Source organism: Elephas maximus, chromosome 10, assembly GCF_024166365.1.
Source record: "Elephas maximus indicus isolate mEleMax1 chromosome 10, mEleMax1 primary haplotype, whole genome shotgun sequence".
In the NCBI taxonomy this organism is placed as follows: domain Eukaryota; kingdom Metazoa; phylum Chordata; class Mammalia; order Proboscidea; family Elephantidae; genus Elephas; species Elephas maximus.
In genome coordinates, this window is record NC_064828.1 from 13,611,947 (window position 1) to 13,637,415 (window position 25,469).

Here is a 25,469-nt window from a genome sequence, read left to right on the forward strand (position 1 = left end):
TTGGAGGTGTACACACCCGAAGTGGTCTGTCATCTGAGCCTCTGGGGTCAAGAGCTGAGTCTCTGAGCCGTGAGTTATCCATATTCCTCACCATCCGTTCAATCAACTCCCCCATGTTCAGACCAGAAGGAGACGTCCCATAGGTCATGTTCGTCCCATCCTGAGGCCCAGTGGGAAGGGCAGGGGACAATCCAGGAGAGGGAGAGAGAGCAAACAAAGGAAGGTGGGAAGGGAGGGAGGTAGAAAGAAGGGAGAGGACAGACAAAGGAAAAGAGAAGAGATAAATAGAGTATGAATGGAGGAAAGATGAAGGAAAGTTGAGGCAGAAAGAAAATGTTTGTCCATGGTGTTTTATGCTAACTGATCTTCTCAAACTTTCCTGTCCACTGGGAGGTCTGGGAGAGGAAGGAGCAGGAATTCAGATTGGATTCCTTCCCCAGCAAGGAAATTCCCAAGACTATTTACATTGCGCTGACTCTACGGAAGGTGTATCCTTGAAGCTCAGGCAGTCCGTCCTTGGTCCGCCACCTCCTTACCTGTCCCCTTGACTCTTGTCTCAGTTCATACCACCTTGTTGTACTGAGAGGGGAACTACAGGCTGAGCTGCTACCAAGAGAACAACACGAAGCCCATGTTCCAAGTGAGGGGTATGGTCAGTGTCCAATGACTGGGAGGCTTTCTGAGGGAAATGGTGGCTCAGACCCATAGCCAAATACGTGGCCAGCTTAACCAGGGCATGCTGGCATTGACTAACACTGAAAGGAGAGGCCAGCCCTGATATTAGCCTCTGGATCCATTTCCACCTAAATCCTAGGACTTGGAACGTACTTGTCCAATCCTTTATTAAAAATCCCTTGAAAAATTCCCAGTCTTCAAAGTTGAGAGCCAGTTCCTGTTTCCCAAAGAGTAACATTTGCCCAGTCCCGGACGAAAGATCGATGCTGCTGTTCAGTTGGTATAGGGCTTCCCGACACTTCACTGCTCTCTGCCCTCTACCTCACCCCAACCCCAGACTTACATCAATGGAGCAGCCCATGAGGGAGCCTCTCTCGATGGCTTTCTTCATGATCTTGTACATGTCTCTGGGAGCTTCCTTTATCTCAAAAAACTCAGTCACCCCTCCTGTGAAGTCCTCCATGGCCTCTGTGGTGTTCCCACCTTTCAGGGCTTCGTAGGAGCCATGGAGCCTTGGAGAGAGGATGAGAACCAATCTGGGATCACGGGGTTCCAGGAAACGTGATCCATTGCCACCAGCACTTTACTCTTGTTCTCTCGTTCCATTCCTCAACAACCCTGTGAGCTAATGGGATGGGTACTATGATTCCCTTTCCTCACAGTGAAGAAACTGAGCCCAAGAGGCTAAGTGACTCACCCAAGGCCACAGAGAACCAGAAGAACCCTGGCTGGAACCCCGACCTTCCCACCTTGTCTCCACTACACCTTGAACCCTGAGGCAGGGCTGCACTGAAGCCGTTAGTAGCTGGGGTGTACATTCCAAGAGAGAGACAACATGACCTTATTCATATACTACAGGCTCATGAGGTTGAACCAACCCAAACCTTGGGTTCTGAGCCACAGAGGTACCATGCTGTGATCCAAGACTTTCAACACTGCCATGAAAGTGTTAAAGAGTGTTGATTAGTGCAAATTTAGAGAGCTCACTATGGAAAGCTAAAGCTAAAGATTTCCTCTCCAAATCTTCATTTCTTCTCTTAAGTAAGTGTTTTTAGTTGGTGCTGCCTGGACCTGCCCTTCCCTGACTTTGTATCATAGCTGAATGCACACATGTACACATATGCATGTATATAAACACATGCATCCTTTTGCAAGTGAGACCTTGGCTGGCCTTTGCAACCCACCTCTTCATCTCTAGCTCTGCTTCACATTCTAAAGTGTTGCCTTACTTAGCATAGGCCTTCTCCAGCAGAGCACTCCAGAACTCATTGCGGTGGTTGGATTTGGTGAAAACCAGTTGATTGTTGTAAGTTGGCAGACAGTCATCAATAACGACGTCCACCCAGTCTCCATAGCGCCAGAACTGCACAGAAGCATGAAGCACAAGTCACGTCCACATATTACTATTGGGAAGTAGGTCCCTACATTCACTTTCCTTAGGGGTCTCTTGGATCCCAAAGGAGTAACATTTCCTAGGCTTGGCATCTTGGTGCTTGTTCCTACTACTCTGGGCTCGGGGTAGGTGAATCTATCCCTAACTGGACTGTGAACTCTTTGAGGGCAGGAAGTGAGTTACTTCGCCTGTTTCACAGAGCCCAGCCCAGCACTGGACATGGATATGGCTCAGCAAATATTTTAGGACTTGAGCTTCTCATTCTCCTGCTCAGTAGGTCTGGGGTGGGGCTTAGGCATCAGTATTTTTAGGTGCCCAGATAATTCTAGTGTGCAGCAAGGTTGAGAACCGCTGGTCTAGGTGAAGGTGATATATTGATTTATGTATTTCTTGATGACAAGCAATGCAGAAATGGCTGCTGAAGAAGGACTGAAATAGAGAAAGGTGACCCAGAGCATACATTGTCAATAATTTCAATTCTGGGTGTTCTTTTTTTCTTTAACAAATCATCTTTAACTAAAGGTCAAATGTAGTTTAATCTCTTTCCAGTGCATCTTCTCCCTTATTGAAATTTCGGTCTTGTCTTTGAGTTCTGGTGGTGCAAACGGTTAAATAGTCTGCTGCTAACTGAAAAGTTGGCAGTTTAAACCCACTGAGTGGCTCCTCGGAAGAAAGATCTGGCAATCTGCTTCAATAAAGATTGCAGCCAAGAAAATCCCATGGGGCAGTTCTACTCTGTCACATGGGTTGCTATGAGTTGAAATCGACTTGACGGCACCTAACACCAACAATCCCACCCTGGCCTGACTCTTTAGATATCAGAGGGCAAGTAGCAGATTGATGGCACAGGGAAGAAGCAGCATTCAGGACCTGGCTGCCTTGCCCACGCTCAGAGGGCAGCAGGATGCTGGGCCTGGGAGGTACCTGAAGAGAAACCTCTTCGAGGCCTCAGTCTTAAAATACAAGATCAGCAGCTACATCAACTTATGATTTGGGTCAGTCCGGGAACGTTAAGGAACCTTCAGAACTGGAGACTGACTTCACAGAACCCCAGTATCTGTTAAAAACCAAAACCAAACCCATTGTTGTCGAGTTGATTCCAGCTCGTAGCAACCCTTAAGTCAGACTAGAACTGCCCCATAGGGTTTCCAAGGAGCTGCTGGTGGATTCGAACTGCCGACCTTTTTTGGTTAGCAGCTGAGCACTTAACTACTGCAGCACCAGGGCATATGGGTTTCACTTCAGGTCTGAGCCAGCACCAGGATCTGGTTCTGTGTCAGGACAATTCGGACCCAGAAAACGTCCAATGGCTGAATCGATTCTGGAACCAAGATACTCAGACCCGGGCCAATTGGAAGTCTGGACCCCAGATTGATTAACGAGACTTTTCTCCCCAGAAGAGGTATGTGACAGACCGGCCTTAAAGGGAAAGAAGTAAACAGGAGTTGTAGCTCTTCAACTGAGGGTGCCTTTACAATCCCAAGGGCCGCAGGACTCCTAGCGCTAATATCTTAGAGCCCTACTTGAGAAGGACAGCAGGCAATAGTAACACAGCAGCCACCCAACTGGAGAGGCAAAAATAGACCCACACCCTGGCAAACAGGATGTTTTCCGGTCTTTCTGGGTCAGAGCAGAAGGTGAGTATGTGTGGGGTGGGGGTAGGGGACAGGATAAACAACTGCTCCCTCACAGGTTTGAAGCCCTGAGGGGACACTGCCCACTGTCAAGGATGGGGAGGTGGGTGGAGCCTTTCCTGGAGGTGCTGGGAAGTCACAGCCAGGAGAGACCACCGGTAGGTGGGCTGCAGCTGGCCCTCTTCACTACACTCCTGTTACCTCACCTGGAAGTGGAAGATCCCTGCGTAGTTTTCAGTGAAACTCTGATCATGGGGTATGACTCGGAAAAGCAGGCGCTCGTTCAGAGTCAGGCAGGCGATGGCTGCGAGAAACCAGCAGTCTCCTGTAGGCAAACACGCACAGGTCACAGTGGGGACTGCTCCTCCACCAGGAGGAAGGCCCTACCCCAGCCAGCTGCTCCACTTTGGGATTCCTCTGAAAACCTGGGATTTGCTGGTTGCTTTTTTTTTTTTCATTGCCCTACTTCCAGATGACCTTACACATGTGTCACCGCAGGGAAGGGGGATTTAACAGGAGTCTCGTGACAACATGATAAACAGGGTAACTACTCCCTTGTAGAGGAAAGTTTTCCTAAAGGCTGTAGGAGATTCCTCCAGTGCAATATAAACTTGGCTCCTCTTTGGACTTCAGTGGAGACTAAGCAGCAGTAGGTTATCATAATTGGGTTGTTCTTCCTGACCCCTGAGGGAAATCCGCTCTGCCTGAGTCTCAGCAGCGTCAGGCCGTTGCCGCCTCCGGACCTCAGCAGAGACCAAGATCAGGATACCACCAGGCAAGCAGATTTGTATTGTAGGGAAAGCAGCTGCCTGGAACCAGTCTATGGGGGGCAATAAGACATATATAAGGAGTCCTGGTGGCACAGTGGTTAAGCACTCAGCTGCTAACCGGAAGGTTGATGGTTCAGTGGCTCTGAGGCAGCTCTGAGGGAAAAAAGACCTGGCAATCTGCTCTTGTAAAGATATCAGCCTAGGAAACCCTATGGGGCAGTTCTACTCTGTCATACACGACATCGACTCAACGGCACACAACAAGACATATGTGCCTGAAAATGGAAAGAGATGGAGAAGTTTTCTTACTCCCCAGAACTCCTTTCTGGCAGAGTTCAATATGTAGCTGGAGGTGACATTTTGCTGTGTGTGTGTGTACACGGCTGGGCACACACAGTCGTAGAGCTGCCTTCTAAGGAGGCTGGGTACAGTTAAGTGCAGCCTTGTGTTTTGCTGTGTGGGATGTGAAAGTGTCCTTGAGACTGGAGAGGGGAGGCTGAAAGCTGCCAGTAACCACACTCCCTCCATCCCTCCCTCCCCGTGAAGCAGCTTCGTATTGGTTTGAAGGGCAGATTATTAGCTTGCCCAGGGCTCTGCCAGGCATCCTTCCCTCGGGTGTAGGGACCCAGTCATCCAGTCCCTCCCCCTCAGCCTCTCTTTCTGTGACCAGATAAGCCAAATTCTTCTCTTTTGTCTTGGGTCCCCTTTTCTCTCATTTTTTTTTTTTTAAATGGATGCCACAGTTTATTGTTTTTTAAATATTAAAGAAAAACTGGTTGTGTTGAGTTGACCCTGACTCATGGCGACCCTACCTCTCAGAGTAGAACTATGCTCCATACAGTTTTCTTTTTAATTATTGATTTTTTTTATTGCTGTTGAGAATATACACAGCAAAAACATATCCTAATTCAAGAATTTGTGCATGTGCAATTCAGTGACATAGATTACAGTCTTCAGGTTGTACAGCCATTCTCACCCTCCTTTTCTGAGTTGTTCCTCCCCCATTAACATAAACTCACGGCCCCCTAAGGTTTCCCTCAAGTTTTAAATTCTTTCTATTGATGTTCTCTTCTCTCCAGTTTTACTTCATGGAACTTTCTAGAAGTCCACATCCAAAGATAATACTTCCTGAACAAGAGGCTAAGCTAGCTAATCAAAAGGAAAATTGGATGCCCACCCACGTGGCAAATGTCATCTTTGTTTACTGACTCATTTAATATGGGGTTATTCTGGGGCAACCGAAACAAGAATTTGAGTTACAGGCGCTCTTTTCAGTAATGCATGTTACCTGCGTGTACAGATTCTACATGCCTAAGGGACATATTTGGTACATAGACAGTCACAGAGGTGTCTTCTAAGGAAGATGGGCTTTTTAAATTAAAAGCCAAAATATATTATTTCTTAACTTTCTGTAAAGGAATTTTAACTATCCTTTGATCATCTGTTTGGATCTGACCCCCGGGGACTTTCCTACCTAGATCTCCTTGGCAGATGTCAGTTCTATTGGCTCCACCAACGATAAATCGAGGATTCTCACAAATTTCCTGAGAAGCAAAAAGGAAATGATCAGGTGATAACAATAGTAGCTACTATTTGTTGAGCTTCATTACGTGGTACTGGCACCATGTATCACATACCACTTATATAAGCCTGCAAAAAGAGCCCTCTGTATTGTGAACATTATCGTTGTTATTTTTTGAATACAGAAACTGGGACTCAGAGAGGTTAAGTAACTTGCCCGAGGACACACAGCTAGAGCGGTAGAAGCCAGAAACGCGGTTCCTTTCGCAGTTGCTACTGTCATGCTATGTGAGTCAGGGTGCAGCTTGAGAGCTAGGGGGGTGTCATTCCTGGCACAGCTTTAGCAAAGTGGCAGCAGAAAGCATGCCTTTTGTTTTTTCTGTGCCAGGAGAAGAGGTGCGGGAAAGGAAAATAAGGGCCTTTCTCCCCAAAGATGTGGCAACATAGATATTCAGTCCGCATATATCCCAGGATCCACAGGACTTGAGAGCTGGGAAGAGAATAAATTTGGCGTGGGCATGAAGAGAGTGCCTCTTAGTTCAATCAGATACACGAGACCAAATGGGCAGGATCAGAAGACAGAAGGGGACAAGAGCGGGTTGAACAGACACATGGAGCCCCGGGTGGAAAGGGGGAGTATGCTGTCACATACGAATTGCAAGTAATATCACATAACAATATGTGCATAAATTTTTGTATGAGAAATTAACTTGAGCTGTAAACTTTCACCAAAAGCACGATTAAATTTTTTGGTCTGGGCATCCCTGTCATTAGGCAAGCCTACCAAATTAGGACCAGCACCAGCCCTTCACATCCAGGAGCCACAAACTGTGTGCAGCCCGACAACCTCGCCAAACAGCCCTAGATTTACCAACAGAGGGTGCTCTTGTCTCTGTTTGCATGTGTCTCAAGGTTTGTTTTTTCAAAATAATTATAGATTCTGTGGTTTGGTTTTAACACCATTCTTCACAGCTTGCTAATTCTGTGACACAACTCACTCGCCCTCTCTTCCCTTCTTGGTCACAACAACCTCAATACACCCAAGTGCGCTGAAGCTCCCAGTACTCAGGGACCTCTCTCTCCAAACATCTTCCTGAAAGAATGAACCGGTTTACAGTTTCGCCTCCTGGGGCCGGGAGCGTCCATTTTCCCCTCACGAACACTCAGCATCAGAATGAATTTTTAAAACATCTTTGCAAATTTAATAAAGCAGAAATGACATTTCATTGTTGTTTTAAGTCTAGCCGTTTATGAATTGTCAGTTGCAGCAGTATATCGGCAGGGAACTGCCAAAAGTTCAAGCCAGATTCAGAAGAGGACATGGAACGAGGTATATCATTGCTGATGTCAGATATACCCTGGCTGAAAGCAGAGAATACCAGAAGGATGTTTACCTGTGTTTTATTGACTGTGTTGAGGCATTTGACTGTGTGGACAATAACAAATTATGGATAACATTGCGAAGAATGGGAATTCCAGAACACTTAATTGTGGTAATAGGGAACCTGTACATAGATCAAGAGACAATTGTTCGGACAGAACAAGGGGACACTGCGTGGTTTAAAGTCAGAAAGGGTATGCATCAGGGTTGTTTCCTTTCACCACACTTACTCAATCTGTATGCTAAGCAAATAATCCAGGAAACTGGACTGTGTGAAGAAGAACAGGGCATCAGGATTGGAGGAAGATGCATTAACAGCCTACAATATGCTTGCTGAAACTTGAAGCACTTACTGATGAAGATCAAAGATCAAAGACTACAGCCTTCAGAATTGATTACACCTCAACGTAATACAAAAATCCTCACAACTGGATCAATAAGCAACAACATGATAAACAGAAAAGATTGAAGTCATCGAAGATTTCATTTTACTTGGATCCACAGTCAACGTCCATGGAAGCAGCAGTTGAGAAATCAAATGACATGTTACTTTGGGCAAATCTGCTGCAAAAGACCTTTTTAAAGTATTAAAAAGCAAAGATGTCACTTTAAGGACTAAGGTAAGCTTGACCCAAGCCATGGTATTTTCAATCACCTCCTATGCATTTGAAAGCTGGACAACAAATAAGGAAGACTGAAGAAGAATTGATGCTTTTGAATTATAGTGTTGACAAAGAATATTGAATATACCATGGACTGACAGAAGGAACAAATCTATCTTGGAAGACAGAGTGCTCCTTGGAAGCAAGGATGGGCGAGACTTCATCTCACATACTTTGGTCATGTTGTCAGAAGGGACCAGTCCCTGGAAAAGGACATCATGCTTGGTAAAGCAGAGGGTCAGCAAAAAAGAGAAGACCCTCAATGAGATGGATTGACATGGTGGCTGCAACAATGGGTTCCAACGTAGCAACAATTGTGAGGACGGTGCAGAACTGGTCAGTGTTTCCTTCTGTTGTATGTACGGTGACTGTGAGTTGGAACCAACTTGATGGCTCCTAAGAACAACACTTTATATCTTTGTCCATTTTACAATTTAGGTGTTGGAATTTTTCTATAAATTTATAGTAACTTTTTAAATTATTACATTTTGTGTTTTTCAAAATAACCTCCCAGCTTTTGTCCTTTTGTCTCTGGCTTATTTCACAGAGCATAATGTCTTCAAGGTTCATCCATGTTATAGCACGTATCAGGACTTCATTTCTGTTTATGTCCAAGTAGCATTCCATTGTGCGTATGTACCACATTTTGTTTATCCATTCACCTGCTGATGGGCATTTAGGCTGTTTCCACCTTTTGGCTATTGTGAATTGTGCTGCAGTGAACATTGGTGTACCTGTGTCTGTTTTTGTTCCTGCTTTCAATTCTTTGGGGGTAGGAGTGGAATTGCTGGGTTGTACATAATGATATTTTAAAGAATGAATTTGTCACCTTCAAAGGACGACAAAGAACCAGTTTATTATCTGAAAAACTAGTTCTCAGGGGAAAGACTCAAGTATTTAGCTTGCTTTTTCTTTCTCTTCAACACCAGCTAATTCAATAAAAAATGATCAACTGATAATGTATATAAAAATCTACCCATATAAGTGTTATTTTTTTTTTTTTACTCATCTACATAGTTTATTAAGATTAATGGCTAAATTTATTGAGATTGTACTTGGTACCAGGCACTATCCTAGGTGATTTTCATATATTATTTTATTTAATGTTTACATAATCCAATGAAATAATTGCTATTATTCCCATTTTACATATGTGAACACTGAGGCACAGAGAGGTTAAATATGTTGCCCAGGATACACAGCTATTAAATATCACGGCAGGATTCAAACTAGAGCCTGTTTAACTATAGTACATAGCCTTTTATTAAAATATAGAAACACTGAATAATGCATTAACAACTATCGTTTCCATAATAATGCAAATCAGACTAAGAAACTATAAAACTCTCATTATTCTGAACAAGACTCTCTCCTCTTTGGAAAAAAAAAGCCAATGAAGGCACAGTGGACATGAGTTGTTTTTGCCTCCCCAGAATACATTTTCCTTCCTTTGAGATTGCACCTGAATTATCATTGAAGAACAACCCCATCAGCCCACATGGTTCTGGTTGGGCTGCACTCTTCAACCAGCTCCAGAAATTCCAGGGGCAGTTAGAATGAGAGGAATTGGTTCAGAGATGGGCACAGGACCACATCGGGGCCAATGAGAGTCAGGCCCCAGACTTTTGTTGTAATTATTGGGAAAGAAATACATTCTTTCTGCTGACATTGCTAAACTGGTACAGTGGAAGCCTGGAGTTTCTGGTGGCCATTTTTGCCCCGTTATGAAGTTAGCCTGCCTGAGAATAAAGCCAACACTGAGGAAAGAAGAGACGGGGAGATTAGATAAACAGGTAGAGATATATAAAAAATATATAAAGATTGTTATTGTTGATAGTTGCAGTCAAGTTGGCTCCAACTCCTGGCGACTTTATACATAACAGAATGAAACATACATAGGTACATATATAGATTGATTTATTGATAAGATATATAAGTGACAGATAGATAATACTGAAGATTGTCACAACCAAGAGGAGCCGAAAAGAGACATGAGAACTAAATGTAATGTATCCTGGATGGGATTCTGGGATAGAATCCCAGACTCTAGGGAAGAACCAAGGAAATCTGAATAAAGTATGGACTAGTAGCTAGTAATAACGCATCAGTGTTGGTTCATTAATTGCATCAAATGTAGGATACTAAAGCAAGTCGCTAACAGTATGAAAAACTGGGTGGGGGGATATAAGATCTTCTTTGTACACTCTTCTCAACTTTGCTATAAATCTAAAACTCTTCTAAATTGAGAAGTTTATTTAAAAACTAGAATAGCTCAAATATTTTTTGTACATCCTGGCGGATCCTTGTACAGATCCACCGGGTGGTGCACACTCCCAACTCGGAGCCCACGGGTTTAGAGAGATCCTTCCCTGCTCTAAAGGCATTGAACCCTTGGGGGTTATAGGTGTCTCTATGCAGGAAGAAGGGTCTTCTCCTCAGACCCCCAGCACTGACCCATTCATACTGACCCAAATGAGCCCCTTGATTGCCCCATAACATAGCCTTTGGCAAACTGCTTTGTCCTGTAAGGAGCCTGGCTGGTCAGCGTGGACTGTTCTGTTTAAATGGAACTGACATGCCCTGATGAGCCAGCCTTAGGAGACATGGCAAAGGAGGCAGGTCACAGCCTCCCATTTATGTACTGTTGACCACCATCTGGGACCTCACCTGAAACTGAGCCTTAGTACTCTCAACCACCCTACTCCCCCACCCCAAAATATCTGCTCCCAGGAAGATGTGACAGTCAATTGTACTTTACTATGAATTTAAGTCAATGCATTACTCTCTTAAAAATATTCACAATCTCAGGAACCTATAAACTATAATAATCTCTAGTTCAGGAATAGAAAATAACGTCTTCATTTCCAGGAGGAAGCAGGACTGCGTTTTGGGGGCACGTGCGAAAGAAGAACCTTGGTAAGTCACTTGCTCAGTGACGGAACCCATGGCCTCAGGCTCTAGATCACTTGACTTCCTGTTCCCCAGGGGCTCTCCAGAAGCCCCATCTCTTCCATCCCTACCTTTGGCCTTTTCCACGTGATGGCCTTCATCTCGGTTTTCTGGCTCAGCTCAAGGCAGCCCAGGGCCTGAGCACTTGCAGGGAACACAGGATCTTCAAAGAGACACTTCTGAGCCAGGTACCATTGCTGGAGAGCAAGGAAATCCTGCCCCTCAAACTTGAGGGGCCGTGTGATGGTGCCCTCTCCGTTTCTCCTGTCCCTCTCCCGGATCACACGGTCACAGAAGAATCCTGGCAGCAGGTAGGGCATGGTGACCACTCAGGGAGAAGAGGTGGGCCTTCACAGCAGCCTGTCTCCCTCTGCGACCTCTGTCCAGGCCTAACCCTCCCGTGAATGGGCCCCTGGGCCCCGAGCTGAGCTATATACGTCCTCCATCCACTGTAGCGCAATGCAAACGAACGCAGCCCAGAGTCAGCAGCTTTGGCAGGAGGCCCCTGAGCCCACAGTCTAGGGCAACACCATTCAAGTCAGAGAGGAGTCAGTGAGGGGAGAGCGAAACAGGGACAGCCCCAGGACAGACTTTGAGGACACCTCTATTGGCTTTCCTGGGATTCTGTCTTCAAAAAGAGAAAAAATATGTAGCTATAGAGAGGCTTGCCTTGTCTCAGCTAAAGACGTTCATGCTTTGACACTGTACGTCAATGGGATGCAGCATGGGGCCTTCTGAACATACTGTATGCACTAGTCCTATACAGACGGCTGAATGCATAGGAGGGAACTGCTCCAAGACGTTGTCTGAGAGTAATGAAGCCTTTATTCTCTCCATGTCCCGGCCCTCCAAAGACTTGACTGGTCATTTAACCCGTTGCTTTCAATTCATCAGACGGAGTAGAACTGTCCCACAGGGTTTCCAAGGCTGTAAATCTTTACGGGAGCAGATTGCCACATCTTTCTCCTGTGGAGCGGCTGGTGGGTTTGGACTGCCGATCTTTCACTTAGCAGCCGAGCACTTAACCACTGCACCACTGGGGCTCCTGACTTAAAAAAGGGACCCTTTAATCTGTGGGAAAAACCCTGGTTGCATAGTGGTTAAGTGCTACAGCTTTTAACCAAAGTGTCGGCAGTTCGGATCTGCTGGGCGCTCCTTGGAAACTCTATGGGGCAGTTCTACTCTGTCCCATAGGGTCGCTATGAGTCGGAATCGACTCGATGGCACTGGGTTTGGTTTTTGGTTTTTAATCTGTGAGAGGGACCCAGAGGGTAGGTAACTGAACCTCAGATGAAAGTCCCTGTTAGAGTAGGCCCAGTGGTGCGGAACAGGCATCCATTGTCACTAACTCAGGACCGCTGAGGCAGAGAACGTGGTAGGTGGGGAGGGAAGGATATATGTGTGTTGGAATGATATTATGAAGAAGCCTCAGCTAATTCAAAGACCCATGGTGCTTAAATGGGCAACTCTCATGTAAGAGTGCTGGTGGTGCAGTGGTTAAGAGCTCGCTGCTTACCAAGATGTCGGCAGTTGGAATCCACCAGCTGCTTCATGGAAACCCTATGGGGTAGTTTTACTCTGTCCTATAGGGTCGCTATGAGTTGAAATTGACTCAGTGGCAATGTTTTTTTTTTTTTTCATGTGAGGACAGGGAACTGATGCAGGTGGAAACTCAGGTATAGTAACCTGCCCACCAGGAGGAGCCCAGCCTCCCAGTGTATCCACTGTCCACTCTTAGGCTCAGTCTATTCTGTGCTTCTCAAAGTGTGATCCATGGACTACCTGCATCAAAATCACCTGGAATACCTGTTTAAAATGCAGAGTCCCAGGGTCTCTCCCAGACCTATGGATTTGGAAACTCTTGGTAGGGGTCTGCGACTCTGCATTTTTAAGTAGGCACCTGAGAGGGTCTTACATTCACTAATGTATGAAACCATGACTCTAGCATTACAGGGTACCCAGTATGAGTCATGGTTTCATACTGGTGGTGTGGTGATTAGTAGCTACAGCTGCTAACCAAAAGGTCAGCAGTTCAAATACACCAGGCGCTCTTTGGAAACTCTATGGGGCAGTTCTATTCTGTCCTATAGGGTCACTATGAGTCAGAATCTATTCAACGGCAGCAGATCTTTTAAGAAACAATTTACTTTTACTCAGTTAAGAAGTGAACATAGTTTTCAAAAATTAAATAACACAAAAGGTACATGGAAGAGTATCAGTCCCTTGCCCTACTCTCTCTACCTCCAAATCCCTCTCCTCAGAGGCAGCCACTTTTAATCCTTTTACCTATTTCTTTTGGAATTTACCTCCATATTTCTAAATAATATGCCTACATTGTTACCTTATGACATCACCTATTGTGATGCCATAAATTTTGGTAAAATAAAAATTCAGTATTTAGCTCACATGCAGTGGTTTGAATGGTGGCCCTCCAAAAGATAAATCCATGTCCTAACTCCCACAACATGTGAATATGACCTTATTTGGAAAAAAGGTCTTGCAGATTTAATTAAATTAAGGATCTCAAGATGAAATCATCCTGGATTATTGGGGTGGGCTCTAAATCCAATGATAAGTGTCTTTATAAGACATAAAAGAGGAGAAGACACACAGAAGATGGCCATGTAAGGGTAGAGGCAGAGATTGGAGTTACACAACCATAAGCCAAAGAGCACTAGAGCTACCAGGAGCTGGGAGAGGCAAGGAAGGATGGTCCCCGACAGCCTTGGGGGGAGCATGGCCCTGCTGTCATCTTGATTTCAGACTACTGTCCTCCAGAACTCCAAGAAAATAAATTTCTGTTCTTTCAAGTGACCAAATTTGTGGTCATTTGTTATGTTAGCCCTGGGAAACTTAATACACTATGATTAGGTAAATATTCTTTATTTCTTAGCTATGTGATATGCTGTGATGATTTTCCTTTCTGTATAAATGTTTCTTTTCTCCTATTGTTAATAACCTCTTATTTTTCTATGCATCTAACAATGCTTTTCCCAAGCAATAATTTTTCCAAATACTTAAACTCATCAAGTAACCTAGCAGCAGTTCCTCGTCTCCCCCATCCAGGCCCTACTTCCCAACCTCCTTACTCTTGTATGGGTCAGTTGCACATATAACCAATAAAAGATTAGTATCCAGAATGTATAAAGAATGCCTACAACTCCATTTGAAAAAGACAAACAACTCAATAGAAAAACGGGCAAAAGAGATTAACAGCCATTTCATGGGCAGTGAAATAACAAATGACCAAGAAATGAATGAATGTATGAAAAGATGCTCAGCCTTATTTGCAACCAGGGAAATGAATCTCTTCATATACTTCTTGGCCGTTTCTGGCCCCACCTCCTATTTTCAGCATTACACTGTTCATCATAATGTCTAAAGTTCTGTTCTCGTCATGACCCTCAGGAGGAGCTGCTGTCTTGTGGAATATGATGGAAGGCAGTCCTAAGAGGTATTTATAGAACTATAGAATTGCATTTTTGTCAATGCCTATGTCCTCTCCCCCACCCCCTCCCTGCCGTGATGTTACTCTCTGATGAGCAGAGAGAAGGCTGGCTCTCAATTGGGTACCTCATTTTGCCATTCTGTTTCCATTGTCACCATTTGTTGACTCATGGTGCTAAGCTTGTCATATATAGTACCTCATTTAATCCTTACAACAACTCTAAGAAGGGAAGAACTTTCATTTTCATTTCATAGATAAAGAAACTGAGACCCAGGAAGGGTTATTTGCTTGCCTGAGGCCACATGTTAAGTGGTAGAACTGGGACTTAAGTCAAGTTTGTCTTCAAAGCCTGTGCTCTTCTTCACTGTGTCATGCTCCCACCCTTTGCTGCCTATGGTAATAGAAATTCCTACCTTACCTTGAGTGCCTACTATGAGCCAGGACTTCACGGCTGCTCTCTCAGAACAGCCGTATGATGAGAATATCATTGTCCCCATTATAGAAAAGTGAAACTAATGAAGGTTAATGACTTGCTAGTGGCAGAGCCAAGAATCAGACCTAGGTTGGTTTGGTTCTAAATCCACTTGTCTTATCCACTTTACACACACTCCCAGTTCTTCCTTTTTGTGGTTAGCCCAGTGATCTCGCCTCTCTCTAAGCTGTCTGACCGAGGATGACTGTGTATCCAGCAACTCACAAGCAGACCTCCTGATGAGTCAGGCTTATCGGGATGGTGAATAATTTCCCCGGGAGAAGAAGAAGCTCCACAGTAGAGTGGCCAAGGCCCTAGGAGCAGAGGGCTCCCTGCACACAGCATGGGTTTTCTGTAGCTCAGTTCCCTCCCACTCCTCTCCCACAGTGGCATGGAGTAACTTTTATTTTGTGCCAACCTAGGATTTCTTCTTTTGAGACTTGAGTGACACAGGCCAGGTGACCCTCTGGCTGGGGAGACACACAGGGTGGGGTGTTAATTTTGGAGGTGATGGGCAGAGGAGGTCATTGGGGCAAAAGGGTCTCTGATGTCACCACAGGTCTGTGTCACCACAGGCCAGCAGAAACCTTCACAGGACTGATGTGATGGCCAACCATTGGGTCATAGCAAGTCAGTGGTAAACTGTCCTCTAAATCTCTCCCCCTTTCTTTAACTCCATATCAGACTAAAAGGAACTATTTAAAAGGAGAGACGTACCTTGAAGAAATGATTTATTCCAGGTCTGGGGCAAGAAATCTATAAGATGAGCCTGGGACGTTTTGTTGTGCCAGAAACAAGGAGGCTATCAAAGATTAATGGGGTTATGTCATATGACATAGACAACTTGTTGGAGGGCTCCCATTGTCCAAAGATAGGGCAATTTGAACATCAAAAAGAATAATGACTGCAATGGATTAAGATATTACAATGCTTCCTATCGATCACATTCTTAATAGGTATTGTTTCAAACTGTAATATTTGAGAATGCAGAGAACATATGGAATTACAGCACTGAAATCCCAGAGTTGTAAAAATCATACCTATGGAGTAAAGTTAAGAAGTCCTCATGGTGCAATGGCTAAGCACTTGGCTGCTAACTACAAGGTTGACGGTTTAAACCCACCCAGCAGCTCCACGGAAGAAAGACTTGGTGATCTGCTTTCCTAAAGACGATGGCCTCAAAAATCCTATGGGGAAGTTCTTCTGTCACATGGAGTCGCTGAGTCAAAACTCAACTCCACGGCACCCAACAACAACAACATGGGGTAAAGTGAGAAGAGCTTTGTGACTGTTTGATCTAAAGAACTCAAGAAGGGATGACATGATTCAAGAAGAGGAAGGATTACTATAAAGAGGAAATCAGCTAACTATTTCACTGTCACCTGGTCTAGAGCCAGAAGTAATGTGTCATAATTGTGGCCGGAAAAGTTCTGGCTTGGAAATAAGACAAACTTTCAGATTGTGAAAGTGACAAGCCATAGGTTATTGAAAGAGGTGGGGCATCCCTTTTTCCTTCAAAACCTTACTATCGGGAAAGCAAGCCATCCATCTCCCTGGAATGACTGAAACAAGTAGCTCCCAAGCCTTTTCCGTCCTTTGAGCTATAATGCAGTTTTTATTCTACATTCCTGGTGTCTGGGGTGTACAATAAACTTCTAAAAGTTCTGATGGTGGTGATATAAGCTTGAAGGTTGGATGAAAATGGTACAGCAAGTGTTAACTGGTGTGTGGTACCTTTCTTCAACAGAACACTTCGCGGGTGTTAGCTAGGGCCCCACGCTGTCTTGGAGATTGAGGGAAACTTGACTTGACCTCCTACTTCTCAGCTCTGTGATGCTGGAGCTTCCTTATTCCACCAGGGTTCTGCGGGTTCCTGGCAGTTTATTGCCTTCTGCTTCTCTCTCTGTCCACACTCTGTGCTTTCCGCACTCTGAATTCCATATGCTCTCTCAGTCCTGCCTCTGTCAGTCAAGATACAGCTCTGCCTTTTACAGAAAGTCACTGGCCTCAGGCATTTCCTGAGTGCGTAACTGAACAGTCAGTGAAAAGTCAGCCCCTGGGAGGGATACCACTGGGGAGTGTGGCCTTCTGCCCTGTTCTCCCCCACTCCACCTGCTTCCTTTCTAGCTCTCCTCCCTCTCCTAAGTAAACCAGCAATTTTTTCTTTATTTCCCCTAGAAATCAATCATGTCCACCCCCAGAAAGAAATTACACCTTCTGCAACTACACGAATATTCCTAAAAGGAATTATTATACAGTTTTTCTACTCCATCACGAGAAGACGACTCTGCTATGTGAAAGATTTAAAGAGTAAGCCACATTTTGCTAAATACGTGTAAAGAATCAAATACTAGTAACAAAACCTAACCAGAAAAATGTAATGGTTTATAATCAAAGCCTTTTTTGCCTTAGAGTAACAGTCTTGGGGAGAGGGAGGAGAGAGTTAGTTTACCTGGATGGTGAGGAGCTTGGAAAAGGGCAAGAGGCCCCATCATAGAGACACAGCATAAACCTTCTGCTGTGGTTGGAGCCATGCTGATAGATGGCATAGAAGAAAGAAATGGCTTTGGGCGAGGAACAGGAAGGGGATGGCAGAACTGTAAGTTAAATGGGAAAGGGGCCTTTTTTGTTTTATTTTTCCATTCTAAGATACTTTTTCTCTCACATTTTAACATATCTGAAATCGTGATGCATCTACATTAGAAAGCTTCCTTCAGTTGCATTCAGCTATGTGGTGGTCATGACCTTCTGTGGATACTCTCTCGTAAGATCAAGACAAAGTATCAGTTGAGTAGCATCCCAAACCCACTGCCATCGAGTCGATTCCGACTCCTAGCGAACCTATAGGATAGAGCAGAACTGCCCCATAGAGTTTCCAAGGAGCGCCTGGCGGATTTGAACTGCCGACCACTTGGTTAGCAGCCGTAGCACTTAACCACTGTACCACCAGGGTTTCCTGAGTAGCATCTGGGGTCTTAAAAGCCTGTGAGCAGCCATCTACGATGCTCCACTGGTCTCACCCCATATGGAGCAAAGGAGAATGAAGAAAACCAAAGACACAAGGGAAAGATTAGTCCAAAGGACTAATGAACCACGACTACCACAGCCTTCACTAGACTGAGTCCAGCACAACTAGGTGGTGCCCGGCTACCACCACTGACTGCTCTGACAGGGATCACAAAAGAGGGTCCCGGACAGAGCTGGAGAGAAATGTAGAACAAAATTCACAAAAAAAGAACAAACTTTCTGGTTTGAGAGACTGGAGAAACCCTGAGAGTATGGCCCCCGGACACCCTTTTAACTCAGTAATGAAGTCACCCCAGAGGTTCACCCTTCAGCCAAAGATTAGACAGGCCTATGAAACAAAACAAGTCTAAATGGGCGCACTAGCCCAGGGGCAAGGACGAGAAGGCAGGAGGGGACAAGAAAGCCAGTAGAAGAGAACCCAAGGTCAAGAAGAGGAGAGTGTTGACATGTCATGGGATTGGCAACCAACGTCACAAAACACTATGTGTATTAATATGTAATGAGAAACTAATTTGCTCTGTAAACCTTCATCTAAAGTACAATAAATAAAAAAAAATAAAATAAGGGGAAAAAAAGTACCAGTATCAAAATCTTTTAGACTTGGCGAAATATGGTCCCTGATGAATTGCAGCTTGGGAAACTTACCTACACTGTATCCTTACCCAAACTGTATCCTTAAAAGAGTCTAATTCAGGAGATTTGGGGGGATAGGAGCCTCAAGGAATAAAGTCACCTGTTAGGATAGGAGTCCTGAGGGGCTTCTGCCTGTCTGGAAGAGAGGTCCCTCAAGGCCCAGGTGTTGGCTGAAGGAATTAGCTGGCCCAAGGAGTGAAGATGACCAGGGCTCAGGTCAGAACTAGACCAACTGGGAAAGCACAGCTGGATCTGGATTAGTAATAATGGTAACAAGTAGGAAAAAAAACCCAGTGCTGTCGAGTCGATGCCGACTCAGAGCGACCCTATAGGACAGAGTAGAAGCTGCGAAAGCCAGAGAAATGAGGGCAAAGTTGAGACCCAGCTCTGAACTATCAAAAGGTGAGCCCTGAAAGGATGGAGAGTTGGAGACAGGATTTGACAGCGAGAGGCAGGTGAGGCAGCCCATGGTTGTAGGTCAGCCACTGCCAGCAAATTATAGGGCATTGGGTGTGGAGATAAGTGGGTGGGTGGTAAACTCTCCCCACACCCCAACAGCCAACGGTAAAACAGACAGCTGAGGAGAAGGCTGAGAAGGGAAGGTGCAGGGTCTCAGCAATCAATGAGCAATCAGGGATCAGCACTAGGAGGAAGGGAGAAGGGATTTCCTAGGGAAAGGCCTGGATGCTACGTTGGCGGTGGCTGTATATCGGTGAGGTTGTTTTGACTTTAGCTTAGAGCAGTGAACTGGACACCCAAACAGGAAATAAACAACCTCTCCCAACAGAGCCAAGTGGAGTCCCTGGGTTGTGCTACTAACTGAAAGTTTGGCTGTTAAAATCCGCACAGAGGTGCCTCAGAAGAAAGGCCCCGTGGTCTACGCCCAAAAGGTTGTAGACGTTGAAAACCCTGTGGAGCACAGTTCTACTCTGAAGCCACAGGTTCACCGTGAGTCGGAATCGACGCCACAGCCACTACGTTTGCTGTCGTTGCGGTTTGTGTGTTCGTCTTGGCGGAGCCAAAAGATGCTGAGCCATGTCTGTGGGAGAGGCTGTAGAGTGAAGTGTGATCTAGAGTCTGGTTCAACCTGGCTCCCACATGGGGCAAACCCTTCCTTCTCCAGGCTGGGTGAGGGTGGGGCTGGCGTGAGATGTAATTTACAGAATGGCGTCTCCACCTGGGGCTGGAGGTGGGGGGGGGGGGTGGGGGGGCTCAGGAGCATTGTTGTTGCCTGTTTCTGCTGTTGGGAATCCTTGGTGAGCTGAGTTGGCTAGTGTGGCTCAGCAGTGCACATAACGCTCTACACAGAACCCACACACACTGAACCGAAAGAGTCATCTCGCCTGCACAGGGGCCCTGGGCTGTGGCTGAGGCACCGAGAAGTCTGCCCTCCTGAGGGAGAATTCCCTCGTGGGCCTCTGGGATCCCAAGTTCCCGAGGTAGGAGGGTACCCTGCAACTGGCTCCTCATTACTCATTCCTCCAAAGGCAAAAGCAATCTAGATTGCCCTTGATTTTGAGAGCGATTGAAGGAGAGTACTACTCTGTCCTGTAGGGTCGCTATGAGTCGGAATCGACTCCACGGCACTAGGTTTTTTTAAATAGAGAAATAGCGTGAGAACCTCTTCATGCTGGTAGCATGAGGCAAATGAAGATGGGGAAACGAAAGCATGGGTCCACCATCTTGACTTTTGTGGGTCTTTATAGCCAGTCACTGAGGGAATTGCCAAGTTCCCCAGCCAGGTATGATCCCCTATACATGGTCACCTCCGGACTCCATGATACACTCATGTTTCCACAACCAAGCACACATTTTTTTCACAACCGACACCAAGCACTTTTTATTTGAAGTTGTTGTTAGTTGCTGTCGAATCGGTTCCGACTCATGGTGACTTTATCTATAACAGAATGATCTGTGACCCAGTCTTGCCCTATCTTTGTGAACGTTAGTGTGTCTGAACCCATCGTTGCAGCTATCGTGTAAATCCATCTCATGGAGGGTTTCTCTCGTTTTTGCTAACCCTCTACTTTACCAACCACGATGGTCTTTTCTAGCATTTGGTCTTTCCTGATGACGTGTCCAAAGTAAGCAAGCTCAAGTCTCACCATCCTCACTGCTAAGGAACATTCTGGTTGTATTCTTCTAAGGCTGATTTGTTTGCTCTTCTGGCAGTCCACGGTATATTCAATATTCTTCTTTAATACCACAGTTTGAACACATCAATTCTTCTTCTGTCTTCCTTTTTCTATTGGAGGTAGGTGGCTGCAATTGCCCTAAAGGACAAGCAACACTTGCCCCTGAGGGGAGTGGGTGATTGTAAACACACATGTCCTTATGTTCAGTTGGACACCGATTTATTTAGACCAGGCATGGAATACTCCAGTACATTGCTGTGGCTAACACCAGGCAGTGGACACAAATTAAGCTGGAAAAATGTTTGGGATGTTGACTCTCTTAAGAGGCTGCACAACTGTATGTAATGAGGGTAGTCCATATTTACTGCGTGAAAATGGGCGTGAGGCGGCTGTGTCAGGGACAGTCTGGCTGCCTCACGCCCCAAAGAAGAAAAAACAACTCCTGGAGCAGACTCTACTCAAATGCAACTCTCAGGGCCCCTGAGCATGATGGGAGTTGTAGTAGAAACAGTGAGAAGCCACAGTTACCTGGGAAACAAATGGGCATTGTGTTTGGATTCCTAGGTCTGTGAGGAAGGAATAGCTGGGAAAAATTTTTTTTTTTTTTTTTATGCGCCAGGTACCCTTTAAAAGCCTTTAAGGTACATTAGCTTATTAATCCTCACAACAACCTTATAAGATCTGGTCTTTTATTATGTTTATTCCCCACTTTTCAGATGGGAAATTTGTAGCAAAGAGAGCAAGCACATGACCAGGATTCACCTGTGTTTGTGGCAGGCCAGGGTTTGAACGTGGAACGTCTGACCTGAAAGCCTGGGCTCTTAGCCACCACTGCGGACTTCCAGGGGCCAAACCTTGAGGTGTCACTTGATCCCTATGTGGCCTGAGGAGACCCAATAAATGATACTCATTTCTCTACCTGATTTTTGAACCCATGGAGAAATACAAAAAAAGTGTAGGGCAGGTGGGAGTCCAAAATACCACATTTATTATAGACAAAGCTGATTTTTTGTTGTTGTTGTTATGTGCTGTCGAGTTGCTTCCAACTCATAAAATCATAGCCACCCTATATACAACAGAATGAAACACTGCCCGGTCTTGAGCCCTCCCCATGTTATGCTTGAGCCCATTGTTGCAGCCACTGTGTCAATCCATCTCATTGAGGGTCTTCCTCTTTCTCGCTGACCCTGTATTTTACTAAACATGATGTCCTTCTCCAGGGACTAGTCCCTTCTGATAACATGTCCAAAGTAGGTGAGACGAAGTCTCGTCCACCCTTGATTCTGCAGAGCATTCTGGCTGTACTTCTTCCAAGATGGATTTGTTCCTCCTTCTGGCCGTCCACGGTATATTCAACATTCTTTACTAACACAATAATTCAAAGGCATCAGTTCTTCTTCAGTCTTCCTTATTCGCTGTCTTGCTTTCGCATGCATATGAGGTGATTGAAAATACCATGACTTGAGTCAAGCGCACCTTAGTCCTCAAAGTGACATCTTTGCTTTTTAATGTTTTAAAGAGGCCCTTTGCAGCAGATTTGCCCAACGCAATATGTCATTTGATTTCTCAGCCGCTGCTTCCATGGGCATTGATTGTGGATCCAAGTAAAATGAAATCCTTGACAACTTCAATCTTTTCTCTTTTTATCATGAGACAAAGCTAGTACCAGCTTCTAAATCTCAGAATTAGGTAGATTTCATCATTAAAAGCAAGGGCTGTACAGCCAGGTTGCCTGAATCTGCCTGAATCCCAGCTCTACCCCTCATTAGCTGGGTGATCTGGAATAAGTTATTTATCCCTCTGAGTCCCAGTTTCCTCGTTTGTAAAGTGGGGACAATAATAGTACTTTCCTCACAAGGTTGTTGTGAAGATTAAATGCATTGATACACTGGAAGTACTTAGACTAGCTACTGGCACATGGTGATTGGCTATTATCATTGTTATTAATTACTTAGACGTAGGAGGCACAGACACCTTGCTTGATTTCCCATGGGGACCTGCCTCTGTAAATCTTGCTACAAGGAGGAGCAGAGCAGAAGTGTGCTTCTTGCAGGCAGCTTGCTCCCAAGAGAAAGAAAGAAGAAAGGGCAGGTTTGCATGTTCGGTTTGTCTCTGTAAGTCCACCGAAGGGGAGGGGAGAGGCCAGGAGTGTTGTGCTGCTGAAGCTCCCATTATTCCAAGTCATGTGTTTTCCCTAACACCTGTCCTCACTGACACTGGGCAAGGGGCCAGCAGCCTCCCAGAAGCCCTCTTCTAGCAGTCATTCTTTGCTGCCCAAGGGTCTGTTGTCAAGAAAATTTGGCTTAACGATTGGGGAGTTTTGTATGGTTTGTTTGCTTTCTGATTCTAGAAACAGGTCATGGAAGAAAAGACTGGAGGAATCTGATTATTTGACCTGGAGACTCCATGCATAATGCTCCCTAAAGAGAAGGGAAGGCAGTGATGTAACGCTGGTAAGTGCAGGAGGAGAGAGTGTAAGTTATCTTGGGGACAGGTGCCTGGGGTCTCTTTTCTTTGAAGAGAGAAAGGCTGAAAAAGCAGCAAGTTATCCTAACTAGAATTATAGGCCATGCATTCTCCCTTTTGTGTTATTATCATTATGACTGTAATAAATAATACTTGATTGTTGAAGAAAAGTTCGGATTGGTTTCCAATGACCCTGTACCTTAAATAATACACTCTCTCTTAACTGGAGTTTGGTGGTGCAACTAAGGGTTACTTAGCCAGGTGCACAGCTTCAGGTATCTGTGGCGGTGGTGGTGGTGGGTTAGGGGCAGGGAAGTTTAGCAAGGCTGGTGCGTGGGAAGGCAGCTATCTCTGAAAGGGAAACCCGGAGAGTCTCTCTAATGCAGAGCCGTGAGGAACAGGTTTCTCTGGGACCATCGGTTGGAGGAAACTGGTGTAGAGGCTTATGACGCTCAAGATAATTCCCCAGCTCTCCCCTCTCTTGCCAGGCCATCGTGGCCCTGACTTTGCCATTAATCCACACTCTTATCTCTGGCAAGCCTAGGAATTTCGTTGTCAATTCAAGTAGGGCCGATCTGACCCGCATAGCCTAGGCCACACAGGGACTAACTCACAAGTCAGACTATGTCTTTAGGAGGCACAGTAGAGTGGCCACATCACCACTGTGGACTCCAGCAAACCTGGGTTCAAATTGTGACTCTACTTATTGTCTGATGTGTTACCTGGGGCCTCAGTATTCTCTTCTGTTAAGTGGTGATAGCCATTCCTATTTCTCACAGCTAGGTAAGGATTAGCTAAATGAGCTAAGCACCTAGTACAAAGTCTTCACCCGCAGGTATTCAGTGTATACATTCCCTTCCCTTATGATAATTATGGCTGGTGTTTTTCAGTCTCTTAATAAACACTGCGTATGGTGCTAAACACTTCATCTAGATTACCTCATTTAATTCTTAAATAGCCCTTTGAGATAAGTCCTATTATTAGCTCCATTTCTAGATGAGGGAACTGAGGCTCAAAGAAGGTAATGATTCCCACAAGGTCGCAAAGCTGAGATGTGGTAGAAGTGAGGCTCAAACCCCCAGGAGTCTTCCTGAGCCCAAGCTCTGAACCACTGAGCCAGAATTCCTGATGAAGAAGGCCATGTCTGTTGAAGGCCCATCTGCATAGTCATTCAACAGGCCACACTCTCCCCAGCAAACTCTGAGCAGAGAGTCAGATTATAGTTACAGCCAGAGCAATTAATGCTGGGGCTTCCTGTCTAGTTCTCCTTTGCCTGGAAGGGAAGGTTGTGGTAACCAGGGGGCAGGAGGGAGAGGCTGTGAATGCAGGTGAATGTGTACTTGTGGTTGAGGGTATAACCCCACAGCCCTGAGTGTTGTCTCCTAACCTTCACCGTTCTTGTTCAACGCCTGTCTGCCTCTCAGGACTCTCGGCTCCACAAGAGCAGGGATTTTTCTCTCTCTTGTCTATCTATAGCTGTCTCCCCAGTCACATGCTCAGTGTCTGGGACTAGTAGGTGCTCAATAAATATTTCTTGAACTAAGAATGAGAGTCATATTGGAGATGTGATCAGAGAAGAGAACCGAGGGAACTTGGTTTTTCCTTCTGGTAGATCACCATAAAGGAGCCCTGGTGGCACAACTGTTAAGTGCTTGGCTGCTAACTGAAGGGTTGGCTGTTCTAACCCACCCAGCAGCTCCAAGGAAGAAAGACCTGACAATCTGTTCCCATAAAGATTGCAGCCTAGAAAACCTTACGGGGCAGTTCTACTCTGTCACATGGAGTCACTATGAGTCAAAATCAACTCGATGGCGTTTGACAACAGTTAATAGATCACTCTAAGTGAAACCTGGAGGCTAGAGAGTTACCTGAAAGAGAAAGGAGTTTTATCTGGGCTCTGTCTCGAGCTCACTGATACGCTTCACTGTGGTGCACCCTTATTCCCTCCTTTGTGAAGGGAAGCATGTGAACAAAAATGACTGTGAGGGCCCCGTAGAACCCTAACACTTTATGCATGAAAAATTAGTCTTTGCCTGCCACTCTCTGTGTTTCAGAAAGACCTACTACTGACAAACTGAGAGAACAACATCATGATTTTTGCCAAAGAACGAGAAGAAAACTTACAAAGATACAAGAAATTTGAATAGAGAGTGTAGATCTGTACTGTTTAGAATTTGTACAGGATGAATTAAACAGAACTTTAATTAAAAAAAATAAAAAAGATCGGCAGAGCCAAGATGGTGGAATAGACAGACGCTTCTGGCGAGCCCTCTTTACAACAAAGACCTGAAAAAACAAGTGAA

The 25,469-nt window shown here is 45.2% G+C and overlaps 1 protein-coding gene across 2 annotated transcripts in view; it reads right to left on the bottom strand.

The window, feature by feature from the left end:
- Positions 1-25,469, bottom strand: part of CAPN3 (calpain 3) — a 54,463-nt gene that overhangs the window by 21,413 nt on the left and 7,581 nt on the right. The window contains exons 2-6 of one of the 2 annotated variants that reach the window (XM_049897387.1): positions 5,947-6,016; positions 3,909-4,027; positions 1,905-2,038; positions 1,019-1,187; positions 17-160 (exon numbers count right to left, since the gene is read on the bottom strand). In XM_049897387.1, the coding sequence (XP_049753344.1) occupies positions 17-160; positions 1,019-1,187; positions 1,905-2,038; positions 3,909-4,027; positions 5,947-6,016 (636 nt within the window). The remainder of the gene's footprint in view (positions 1-16; positions 161-1,018; positions 1,188-1,904; positions 2,039-3,908; positions 4,028-5,946; positions 6,017-25,469) is intronic. The other variant, XM_049897388.1, reaches the window with a different exon arrangement.